Source organism: Patella vulgata, chromosome 5 (assembly GCF_932274485.2).
Source record: "Patella vulgata chromosome 5, xgPatVulg1.2, whole genome shotgun sequence".
In the NCBI taxonomy this organism is placed as follows: Eukaryota; Metazoa; Mollusca; class Gastropoda; family Patellidae; genus Patella; species Patella vulgata.
This window is the reverse complement of record NC_065883.2, coordinates 11,114,982-11,125,974: the sequence shown is the minus strand read 5'-3', so window position 1 is coordinate 11,125,974 and position 10,993 is coordinate 11,114,982. Positions and strand designations below refer to the sequence as shown.

The 10,993-nt window shown below is 38.5% G+C and overlaps 1 protein-coding gene across 3 annotated transcripts; it reads left to right on the top strand.

The window, feature by feature from the left end:
- The first annotated feature begins 63 nt into the window (after positions 1-63).
- Positions 64-4,509, top strand: LOC126821940 (tripartite motif-containing protein 2). 3 transcript variants are annotated; one of them, XM_050550598.2, is made up of 2 exons: positions 64-303; positions 1,792-4,509. In XM_050550598.2, the coding sequence occupies exon 2, from the start codon at positions 1,800-1,802 to the stop codon at positions 3,600-3,602; it is 1,803 nt and encodes a 600-aa protein (XP_050406555.2). In that variant the 5' UTR covers positions 64-303; positions 1,792-1,799; the 3' UTR covers positions 3,603-4,509. The 3 variants fall into 3 exon arrangements, with proteins under 3 accessions (XP_050406555.2, XP_050406553.2, XP_055956964.1); XM_050550596.2 differs by having other exon boundaries at positions 64-317; XM_056100989.1 differs by lacking the exon at positions 64-303 and adding an exon at positions 1,072-1,092.
- The last annotated feature ends 6,484 nt before the right edge of the window (positions 4,510-10,993 follow it).

Here is a 10,993-nt window from a genome sequence, read left to right as displayed (position 1 = left end):
AAAACTTCAAATCCACCCGACCTAAATTAGAGTTATGTACCCTTTTCCTAGTTTCAGTTTCTACTAGTAATTGTAGTGTTTTGCTTTTTTTGAACTTTGAGAAATTTGATGAATGTCAATAAATAAGGTTAAAATGGACAGGATAGAATAAAAAAAAGAAAGAATGCATACGCATTTCGAAGGTATCAAAAGGGACGTGCATGTAGCACAACGACTATTAAGCTGAATTTCATTTAATGAACAGGGGGCGCTGTAAATCGTTGACTTAATAGGAAGTTGTCTATCAAGATGAAAATAGAAGAAGTGAGACATTAATGGTTTGTTTGATTATTTTTCATCAATCGTAAATTAGGGTGTCATAATCACAATTATAAGACAAGAAAATATCAGTCTTATAGGACAAATTACAATGTCCGTGTCTTGTGTCTTGTCTTCTGCATTCATTTCTTAGCAGATCTTTAGTAATAGTAGATCATAGATGAATTAAAGGACAATATAATATTGGTGCCAGTCATTATCACATATGTGATAGAGCTGGTTAAACACATTCCAAATATAATTTTAACACAGAGATCATTGCTTCGATAGCTGAGTAATACAGGTTTCCTGAATTGGAAGTGCAAACGCCAAAGGAAAACACGAGTCATATCTCTCTATATAACTGACTGATGTGACGAGTGATAACAGACAGGCTACACGGCCGAATTTCTGCTTACTAATAATTCCTTCGAAGACTAAAAGTTGTTATATGGAAAAGGATACCTGACAATTCAATAAAGTAATTGAATGTCATTAGATAAGAGAACACAAGAAAAATAGAAATATTCCGTACATTCCCTTGTTTATATTCATTCTATACCTTATAAAAACATGGTAATGCACAGACTTTTTATGTTTTTCTTTCGTGTTCACTTATCTAGTGGCAGTCAATTCTTTTTATGAATTGTCAGATATCCTCTCACAGTCTCATACAACAACTTTTGGTCTTCGAGGGAATTATTAGTGAGCAGAAATTCACCTGTATATCCGTTATCACGTTATATAGAGAGATTACTCGTGTTTTCCTTTGGCGTTCGTCACTTCCGATTAAGGGTTCGTTCATCTGATATACTATGGATTAAATACGATCATTTGATTTATTAAATGTGCACTTTAGACAAAAGCAGTCATGCATGATGGCCAGACTGACATTATGCTAGGCTATATATACATTACATAGGCACTTCAGAATGCAGAAAGGATAGATAGATATAGACTTGGGGAGAGACTTGTCTTACATAATTATAGCCTTCTCCCGGAAGACCTCACAATACTGACAACATACTATTCGAAGGTCAGATGGCATGCATTGATCAATACAACCATGGGTTTGGATGGTCCCTTCATAATTTGTTTTAGGGTTATGATAGGATTTTCCATGGTCTCTATAGCTGTGCCAGAAGCCATGCTTATGCAATCCAGGCCTGAAAATTGACACTCAAGTTTTGGATTATATGATCGGATTACAATATTACATGTAGTTTCAGATGGAAGTTGAACTCAAAATCCTTTCTTCCTTTTTCTATTAGAAGAAATATAAACACTGGTAACAGCAAAAGTTTAATCACTTTGAGGATTCTAGTCTAACAGCTTCCTGTAAAAACTCATGAACAATCTCAAGTGTTAGGCAGGAGAATGTTCCTAGGGCAGCTATGAAGAACATGGACACAATCAACATTTAGAGACAGTACGGTATCCCAAGTAATTTTTTTTTGTTAACTCTATTCATTTCATTCCTACTTTATTTTTCAGGTGAGAAAATGGCCGCATCTGGAGATGGTATACCAACCATAAGCAAACTAAAAGAAAAAGTTTTAGAAAATTTTCTGTCATGTATAATCTGTACCGAAACTTTGGTAAATCCACATCAACTGCAGTGTCAACATACATTTTGTCTAACTTGTCTGGAGAATTATGTAGAAAAAAGTAAATTTGTAAATAAATTTCCTTGTCCCATATGTCGAACACCAATTACAATAACTTCTGGAAAATTAGACACGCAGTCAAATCTTCTTATTAAGAATATATTAGTTTTCTTTTCCAATATCAAAGAGGAAATTGTCCAGTCAAACTCTTTCCCGGGGTCTGTTAGCAAATTTTGTCAACTATGTGAGGAAGAGAGAGACTCCAGGTCCTACTGTCTACAGTGTAGTAACTGGCTGTGTGAGCCCTGCACTCGTGGACATAAAAAAATACCAAATACGAAAACACACGAGCTACTTCCCCTCCAAGAATATAATGAAGTTGTCTGTGGTCTTCTGTCTGAAAAATGTTCTAAAATCGAAGAATTCGCCAAGTCCATTGAAGGGTGTCTAATTTCATTACAGTCTGCAAAAGGTAAAACCATAGATAATTTGAGTAAACTTCAAATTGAGGTAAATAATCAGTGCGAGATGTTGAAGGGGGCAATTGAAAACTGTCGCCAGAAATTACTTAAAGAACTGGACGGCAAAACTGGGGAAATTTTGGAACAGATACATTCTATCTCCAGTCCCCTGAAAAATATTCAAGAGCAGTTAGACCACATTTCATCCACCTACAAAAATGTGAGTCCCACTCATCTCGATCATAACCAATTGGATCAAATGGAAAATGCGTCACTTCTGCTGATTGATGAATATGGCCAAATCAAGGATAGAGTTGTCAATGTCTTGAGTGTGCCCTCTTTGGAGTATAAACAGGATTTAGCCCACATTGAGAACGCCCGTGGGATTCCCCTTGGCCAGATATTTTTACGTCAGTCAGTAACAGAAATCTCAGCCCCTAATCAGGTCGGCGTAATTCGACTAATGCAACGGTCTTCTAGTAGTAATCATGTAACAAGCGTAGCTGTATTTGACGATAAAAATTACATAGCTGCATCCTCAAGCGAACTTCTTCACTTTATGGATGGAAATGAATCAAAAATCAAAATTCAACAGGGGTTCAGCAATTATACTGTTTTTGGGGTGGCCAAAAGTAAGCAGAAACCCAAATTAATATTTGTGACGGTCATGGAACTTTGCCTGGGAACTGGTAAAGTCTGTGTCTATAAGGAGAATTATATGCAATTCAAGCTATCAGAGACGATTGTAACAAATTTAACCTGCCCTAGAGGTATCGCGGTTGGCTCACAAGGAACTGTATTTGTCTGTGATCAGCACGATAGATGTATTTATATGTTTACTGATGATGGAAGACTTGATCGAATATACAAAAAATCGAGGGATGGCTCGGATTTATTCATTGCACCTATGTTCGTTACACAAAATATTAATGATGATATTATTGTATCAGACCATGGTTCATTCGTTAAAATTCTCAGCAAAGAAGGTGACATCAGGTTTACATACATATCTAATAATCCGGGAAGTGAATTTTGGGGCGTGACAACAGACAGAGATGGAAACATTCTAGTTGCTGATCTTAAATATGGTATCCACATTCTGGACTGCAACGGAAATTTCAAACAATTACGTTCCGATTTTTCCAGTTATGTTCAACCACTTTCAATCGATCGTCATTCAGAATACAATAGTTTTATGATTGGTACATCTTCTGGAGAAATATTCTATATGAACTAAACATGCATTATGTAAGAACAAAATCTGCCTGTTTGCATGTCTTTCTTTAGGCTTTAAATGTTTTCTAAATTATTAATTAGACATTAATTAACTGATCGAGGCCATAATCAACTCTCGATGGCATCAGATTTCTCCTAGATAAGAACGATTCAGCATTATTTTGATTTAATTTAAAAATGGAAGAGCAAGACTTAGCTTCGAACAACCATTACGGGGGTTGAAATTATTGCACGTCTTGTCAAACCTTCAAAGGCTAATATCTTCGCTCACAATAAAGTAATTTGAATGAAATTTTCAGATTATTCATTTTACATTATCTGTTTTCAGATTATTACAGCAAGAATGGCTAGCTCTTTACCTAAATCTTACATAATGTACTTATCTGTAACCTGTTAAGTGCGTAGGTCGTTATATAACATCCTGGACAACTGCCACTCACTGTGTGTGTATTTTCCCGAACCTATTCTTAGAACATAGTACATAGTTCTTGGTCACTTCGTCAAATTAATTACACAATAGGGGGTAGTTAACGTTTTAAAAACGTCGCGCTTAACTGGTTAATTGAGAAAATTATAAGAGCTGTGCTTTAGTCTAACTTTTTAAACACTTCATGATTTTGATTATATCTTGTGCCGTGATACAATTAAATAATTCAATATTCTCCACTTATCTACATCTGTTCTCATGTCATCAAAGGCTTGATGCATAATTTGTATTTTCACTAAAATATCCAATTTCTCATGCATGGCTTAATAATACCTGCTAAATATGTACTCAGAATAATTATTTAACATTTAATTAAGAAAACAAAATCAAAATACCAATGCTAGATATTCTACTGGTTTGGATTCAGTGGATTGAAGCTAGATCCATTTTATTGTACCAATAAAAGCATAGATCAATGAAATTTCAGTTTATCATAACTTTGTAAATACTGAACTTATAGGGTTTGGTCATAAGGCAGGGCAGACCCTTGGCACATGTTGTTACTCAATAATACGCAAAAATATACTATTCAAAAAAAGTAGGGGATATTTGATTTTTAAGTGTTATTAAAGTCACCTAATGAAACTGACGAAGAAACAAATGACAAAATGAAATGAAGTTCACATTCATCGATTTATTCCAAATGATCGTTAGACTAAGTAAGGCACAGACTGACCATTATAAGGGTAAAATGATACCCGGGGTCAAACAGCAAAGTTACCACAGCATCACAACCAAGTCAGTAACGGGTAAATCCTCCTCTGTTTGCCAAACAAGCATTGATCCGACGTGGCATACTCCTAATGAGACGTCTAAGGTCATTTTGGTCCAGATTGTCCCATTCCTGTTGCAACGCAGCAGCAAGTTCTTGGACATTGGCAGGACGTTGTTGACGTTGACGTAACCTCTGTCCAAGCATGTCCCAGACATGCTCGATGGGGGAGAGGTCGGGACTCAGTGCTGGCCAAGGTAATGTGGTGATGTTCTGTTGTTGGAGGTAACCTGTAACGATCCTGGCCCTGTGACATCTTGCGTTGTCATCCTGGAAGATGAAACGGCGGCCATGACGTCGTGCGAACGGCACAACAGGGACTGCCAAGATGTTGTCCCGGTAGTACTGGCCTGTAACACGCCCTGCAACAACATGTAAAGCCGTTCTTCCAGCAACAGTGATGCCTCCCCACACCATAACAGAACCACCCCCAAATCGATCATGTCTGATGACGTTAACGTCTTGGAAGCGCTCGTTTCGACGACGCCACACCCTCCTACGTCTGTCCAAAAAATCAACAGTGAACCTTGACTCATCTGAAAACATCACATTGCTCCAGCGTCGATTATCCCAGTGTTGACGATCCCTACACCAACGACGTCTTGCCTGAATGTGATGATCTCTCAAACAAGGGATCACGCGAGGACGTCGGGCGCGAAGGTGACCCCTATGCAGTCGATTCCGAATCGTCTGGCCACTCACTCTCACACCAGTGTCTGTTTGAAGACGAGCGCTGATCTGATTTGCTGTGATGACACAATTTCTCAAGGCCAAGGTACGGATAAATCGATCCTGGGCTTGAGTTGTCGCCCTTGGTCGACCTGAGCGTGGTCTGTCCTGTACAGATTGTGTATCACGGTATCTGGACCATAGCCTGCTTATGACAGACTGAGAAACATTCATCGTCCGCGCCACAACCGCCTGTGTTGTGCCGATCTGTAGCATGCCAAGGGCACGTAACCTTTCATTTTGGGTAAGCCGACGCATATCAAAATTTGTTTTCTGGTCACTAAAACAATTAAACTGATGTTTCCACCCTGGAATTCAATGCCACAATGACTGTAACATTCAAAGTCAGAGTCGTGCAAATCTTGGGTTGGACCCCCATGATGATCCCAAGCATCACCTGCATTCCATGCGGTAGCTATTGGTGCGTTTGGGCGTCACATGTAACTGGAAATGTTTCTTCTGTTAGGTTCTATAGTGACTTTTTTCGTAGTCATTTGCATATTTTAGTATTATGCCCCCAAAATCAAATATCCCCTACTTTTTTTGAATAGTATACCTACAGGTGCCTACGGTTATCTCATTGGTATGTTTTGAAAGTGCTCAACCATAGATCATACCTAGGAGCGTTGGGTGGTCGAATGGTTAAGGCTGCGCATTGGATCAGAAGGTCTGTCATTGAGACAAGTCGTGTGGTTTTGATTCCCCGCTTGTACATGACAAGGCGTAGGGTCGCCAGTGTAACCTCGTGGGTTTTCTCCAGGTCTTCTCTCTCTTGCATCTTAACTAAATGTGAACAGGTATTAAAATTCTATCAAACAGCCTAAATTAAATTAGCACATATAATTAAGCATGCACTGGCGATGTGTTGACCACACCCCTTAGGTTTCTACGTGAAATTTACTATTTGAATATTTGTTGAGTTGGGGGGGGGGGGGGCTGCGTAATTGGTTGTGATTTTATGATTGGTCAATAAATACGTGAATGGCACTCTTTGACACAAGGAGCCTTCACTATAGGGGGTCTGGTGCGGGAGATTTTATGAAAAACTGACTCTAAATGTTGCCGTCTAGAGTTTATAGTTATGCCTTATTCAACGCACAAGAGAAACCTACGCTGTTTACACAAGATTAAACAATACCCTTCCTCCAGTGTAACCGGAGTACCAAACCGCCAGAGACTATTTTGCTTACCAATTCATCAAAAAACGACGTAAATTCAAAAGTAAAAGTGATCCCAAGGTACAATGTATCTCAGATCAATAACTTCCTTAGCTCCCCACAAGGCAACCATACTCGACACGCTCCTACGGAGTTCATCCCTGCATTAAAATATCATTCAGCAGTCAAGAACTCCATTGCATTTGAATGCAAATGGACATTGTTGTATAATTTCCCCTAACTGCAACTACACACAATGTAAAGCGATGTGAATGGCTGGGGCCTGTTTCACGAAACTTTAACTAAGAGGGTAAATAGATATTTGAGTGGATGACCAGATCACCGGGTGAGTAATTGGAAGGTAGACAATAGGGTTTAAACTATGGAGAAATAAGTGCTGGATGTTTGGAAAGTTTTAAACATACATTATGCAAGAGCTAAATCGGCCTATTGTGAATGTTTGAAGAATAGCGTCATAGGCGTACGGGCCAGGGGGGAGGGGGAGCAGCTGCCCCACTAACTTTCGGGCAAGCTGACTTTTCGGACAGACTACTTGGCAAAATAAAGTACCCGAAATCTAATAAAACACTAATGTTACGGGCTGGAATAGCAGTAAAACGCGTTTGCGGCCGTCAAATATTCCAAAATTTTCTTTGGGGGGAAGGGGCATACAAGGTCAGCTTCGCTTCTTCGCCTCTCGAAGAAAACCGACGCCGCTGTCTGTAAACCTGAATTTTTTTCGGGCATTTCTACTTTTGCTTCCCTAACTGTCATCGAGCCCTAATAAAATACTAATTTTACTTTTCTATTAATTGAATACCACGAATTTGTACTAAGTTGACTATGGATTAAAAGATTTTGTCTGGAGCCATTCTACTTTGGGCGACATTTTTCGGGCATCGATTATTATTTGTGAATGCAGCTGCAACAGTCTGATTGGATGGTTGGTATTCAGAATGGAATTTCGGTTACAAAACCACTGGAGGAAGACCGGCGCCGCTGTCTGTAAACCCGAAAATGTTTCGGTCATTTCGGGTTCTGCCCCCTAACTGTCATCGAGCCCGCACGCCTATGAATAGCGTAATCTCGATTTTATCACTACCGTTGTTAAGATAAAAAACAAGGTCTCGATTACTCATTTTTAAATCAAATTATTAAAATGACAATCGTGTTTAAATCTGTTCAAACTGACAACCATCCGATGATCAGGAGAGTTGATTATGGGCTTGACATCAATGGCCCTTGAATCGGATTCAAATCTGTTGAAAATCGGAACCATCAGATGGCATCAAAAGTTCATTTGGCCTTGCAGTGTTAATAAATGTTTAATTAATAATTTATATAACATTTGAGGCCAAAAGAAAGATTTGCAATAAGTAGTTTTAGCTCTAACATAATGCATTATCATTGTTTGGGCCAACCGAAACAATTTTCGCGTCATATAGGTTTATAGGTAAAGGGGTGTTTTTTTTTATTGTCCACAACGTCACAAACCTTTACCTCTGACGCCATAACAACCGTGTGATGAAAGGGGAAACGATGCCATAAATAATTGTTTTTCGATTTGTTTCCACGGTACTTTTGTCGACAGATTTCTAAAGAGAAGGGGGTGTTAAAAGATGGGGAACAGTCTTGGAATGAGACGGCGTGTGGAACTTCCAGACGAAACGGAAGATGTCGGAGGGGAAGCTGAAAATCTGGACGCCGAGAATGATGATATAGAAACGCTTGAACTTGAAGAAAGTGTTGCTCGCGCGAACATTGTGGTTAATGTGAAGAATTCGCCAGACCGGGAAAAACTTAGAAGACATGTTTTAATGAAAGATATTTTCCCAAAAATCAGAAAAGCAAGGGTTAACAGCAACGCTACGCAATTCTGGATAAGCCCGTTTGAAAGGCAGCCGTATAGCGAACCAACGATCAAAGCAAACGGAGAATATTCTTCCGATGAACCGGGGACATTACATTTCCCGCGCTTTTTAAATAATTTGATTAATAACACGTTTCGGCTCCATATTCGATTAAAACATACGAATGCCAAACCCGAAATTCTTGAAAAACACCCGGAAGTGGAATATCTAATGAGAAATTTGAAATTTATAAAAGTTAAATTGATGCGTCATCCGTTAGATAGTAAAATTAAAATTAGTATTGAAGAAAGTCATGGCAGAAGAAGAAACACGTCTCTTCCCAGATTTCGACCCATGTATGGAAGATTTCTATTCTTAGATCATATTCAACCGAGTCTTTTTATATCCGGTAGGTAGATCAGAGCGAGAGAGAGAGAAATTGGGTTTAACGTCAACTCGACACAAACTAGGTCATCACGGGACTAACATAGGTTTAATTTATTTCAATATTTCGCTTGCCCGTAGGGTTCTTTAGGAGTGGGAGGAAACCGGAGAAAACCCACGAGGTTGGACAGGCGACCCTACTCCTTGTCACGTACAACCGGGGATTCGAAACCTTGCCAGTAGACTTAATGACAGGCCTTATGATACAGCGCACATATGCTAACCATTCGGCCATCCACCCCCGTAAAAGTAACCGTATTTTAGTGACATAAAATAATAATGACCAACTTTATCTTTTCAGGTGGAGAATTTATGTTAAATTTAACTCCACCACAAGAAGGCAGTCCGGGATCCAGGACTGATGATAATGGAGAAGTTCCGGAGATCGTTGGTTATTACTCCCGACAATTAGATTCCAATCCTAATATAGTAATGGAATGGTCTGTAGCGGTTTGGAACTGGTACAATAATACAGATCATTATCATTTACATAATATAGAAGAACTATAAATAACTGGGCATAATGAAGTAGTAATCAAGGTGTTTATCACAAAGAACTCTAAATAACCGGGCATAATTAATTAGTAATCCAGGTGTTCAATCTAGAATTATAAATAACTGGCCATAATTAATTAGTAATCCAAGTGTTTAATGCAGAAGAACTCTAAATAACTGCGCATAATATTTAATCAGTGATTTCAAGGTGTTTATCAGGTACGCTCGGAGAAAATACTTTAATGTAAGTCGGCCAGTGCTGGAAATTCCGGAAATGAATTAATTTTATTTTATTGGGGAGAGTGATCAAACCTGTTTGAAATATTAAAGATCTTATTTTATTGCTTTATTTGTTTGTTTTATGCCGTAATGAAATAAAACCAAAGCAGAAGCAAAGCTGAGAATTGTCCTGACCAGTTCATTTTGGAATGGTCTCTGACGGACAATAATTAGGTTCCATTAGGGGACAGATTGCAGCCACAGCTCTAACCATAATCTCTGTGTGATTTATCAATAACAATTTAACCATAACAATCTCTGGTTGATTTATCAATAACAATTTAACCATAACAATCTCTGGTTTGTTTATCAATAACAATTTAACCATAACAATCTGTGTGATTTATCAATAACAATTTAACCATAACAATCTCTGGTTGGTTTATCAATAACAATTTAACCATAATGATCTCTGGTTGATTTATCAATAACAATTTAACCATAACAATCTCTGGTTGATTTATATGGGTATCCCATAATTTCCAGTGTCTTGTCATTCTGATGGGTCAAAAAAATTAAAATAAAAGGAGATTGGCAGTGTGTTCCAGATCACCTAACAGTTAGAAATCGAAATAAGAGTAGGCTGTTGTACTGCTGTATGGGCAAAATATTTCTCACAGCACATGTTCATTTTACAACCTGATTGGTGTAGAGACGTAAGGCATTAAAAGCCATTCCATCTTTATTAGCTTGGTTGGTGAAGTAAAGGAGCCACAGTGGCTCAGTGAGTAGGATGTTGGCTCGTTAACCTGGAAGTCCTGTGTTCGCTCCCTGCGTTCGTTGGCCGAGATTTTTTAGGCTAGGATTTTCCGACAGGGTTCCCCCTTGTCAGTGGTGAATGACAAAGGGCCTGGCAAGGGACAACGTAGAGTCATTCAGATGGTAGGCCATAGCGCCACTGTCCGGGCAAAATTTCTCTCTTAGCACACACTGCGATTGAAATTTCATCGATCTACGCTGTTGGAACACAAAAGAAACTACCATCTTTTATTGGTAGAGGAGAAAAATCTGATTAAATTCATGCTGCAAGATTTTCTAGCATTGGTATGCCCATTTTGTTTTTTTAATTAAATGGTAAATAATCAATCTGAATACATATTGATTAAACGTGGACTAAGCTGTGAGAAATTTGATATTTTAACGCATCAGGACTTCAAGAAGACAAAACAACTGATAAAA

Bases quoted from the DNA above. Each gene is read 5' to 3' on its own strand.
- LOC126821940 (XM_050550598.2), top strand. From the start codon at position 1,800: ATGGCCGCATCTGGAGATGGTATACCAACCATAAGCAAACTAAAAGAA.